Source organism: Sinocyclocheilus anshuiensis, unplaced genomic scaffold (genome assembly GCF_001515605.1).
Source record: "Sinocyclocheilus anshuiensis isolate Anshui unplaced genomic scaffold, SAMN03320099.WGS_v1.1 scaffold387, whole genome shotgun sequence".
Classification (NCBI taxonomy): Eukaryota; Metazoa; Chordata; class Actinopteri; order Cypriniformes; family Cyprinidae; genus Sinocyclocheilus; species Sinocyclocheilus anshuiensis.
The window spans coordinates 1,065,653-1,067,210 of NW_015549624.1; the positions used below are offsets into that span (position 1 = coordinate 1,065,653).

Genomic DNA, 1,558 nt, shown 5'->3' on the forward strand with positions numbered 1-1,558 from the left:
TTTTTCAGTGGCGGAAGCGGGCTTCCATAGATACACGCAACTGCAGTTTAAAAGAGCACAAAGTCACTTTTATCGCTCATTACATGTGGAGATCTAGAAATCTAGACCAAGATTATTAAAGGACCAATATTAAACTTTTTAGTGCACATGTGTTGAACACCTGTGTTCATGTGTACTATCAGATGGAGTACACATTGAAAGGCTAAGTGTTTGGCTGTACAGATACACGAAGCATTCGTGCCAGAACTTAAGTATATTTTAGGTGTTAGTTGCCAACCTCTTTGTTCTGTTGAGTCTGTTGCCACCTCCACCTCCTCTTCAGAGCTTCTCTCTCTGCGCCGCTCTTCATCATGGCATACAGACTCTTCCGCAGCACCAGATCCCGGTCATGGAAGCCCCACATTCCTGGAAACACGGATAGCCACACACACAACACCATATTATTCAGAAACATACAACGGCGAAGTGTTTCTATTTAAAGGAACTGAATGGTTCTCTTTTTTCCAGGTGTTCATGCAATACATGTGACAAGTGTGCATGAGCGTGAATTCTGAAAGTCTCACCTAAAGAAGCTGCATGCAGAAGACAGTTGCCGTCTCCTGTTGTCGCTAACGGTAGTAGCTTCTTACAGCTGGTGCACATGGTGGACCACCAATTTAAACGACCTACAGAACGGTTTAAACACAATAATTTAAGTAAAACATGGACTAATACACATCACCCAACATCCCATCATGCTCTCATATCTAAAATCAACCTTTACAAGTTTCTAGTCATACAGCCAATTATCTTTATTTAATCGTCACAGGCACTGTTTGGTGGTTTGTGATTGTCCTAGTGTTGGTCGATTGTGAGTTTTCTGTTAATTTTGGGTCCTGAATCCAAAATACATATTTGTTTAGCTTAGTTATAATGCATAGCGCACTAAGCATCGCTTTTTCTGGCATGCAGTGGAAGAATAAGTGGTCCTCTGCAGCTCTGGGCCCTGAGGCACTTTGAACTGGGCATTGACCATTCGCCCACTCTTTTCTCTGGAGCTGGTGAAGCTCACCGTGGATGAATGTCAGTGCCTCCACCCTCAGCCCCTCTGCCCTCCCTTGGGATAGGGTCTTCCTCCCACAATCCAAAAGCATTTCCAAAGCCCTGAGGCCATGTCCAACCTGTTAGCATTTCGCTATAGTATTTTGCTTGCACAGGCTGGAAATGCGTCCTTGCAATACTTGATCTTTTGCTAATTAATGTTCTAGTTTAAAACACGTGCCAATTTTTATAAGCTTTGAGTTTATATGGTTTTGTACCACTTTCAGCAAAATATTCAATTTAATAACACATCTTAATCAATCAATCAATCAATCAATCAATCAATCAATAAAAATAACAATTCAAGGCAATTTTTTAAATACTACATTTAAATATAATAATAATAATAATTATTATTATTCTAAATAATTCTAAATATAATAATAATAATAATAAATTTAATTTAAGTTCTAAACAAACAAATAAATAAATAAATAAATGATAGTCAAATCATTGACTGTTATTATAATTACAATCT

At 38.3% G+C, this 1,558-nt stretch overlaps 1 protein-coding gene across 1 annotated transcript in view; it reads right to left on the reverse strand.

Annotated features, from left to right (window-relative positions):
• Positions 1 to 1,558, reverse strand: part of LOC107659507 (OTU domain-containing protein 7A-like) — an 89,423-nt gene that overhangs the window by 27,044 nt on the left and 60,821 nt on the right. Inside the window, exons 6-7 of the mRNA XM_016448474.1 lie at positions 564 to 665; positions 278 to 405 (exon numbers count right to left, since the gene is read on the reverse strand). Coding sequence (XP_016303960.1) covers positions 278 to 405; positions 564 to 665 — 230 coding nt within the window. The remainder of the gene's footprint in view (positions 1 to 277; positions 406 to 563; positions 666 to 1,558) is intronic.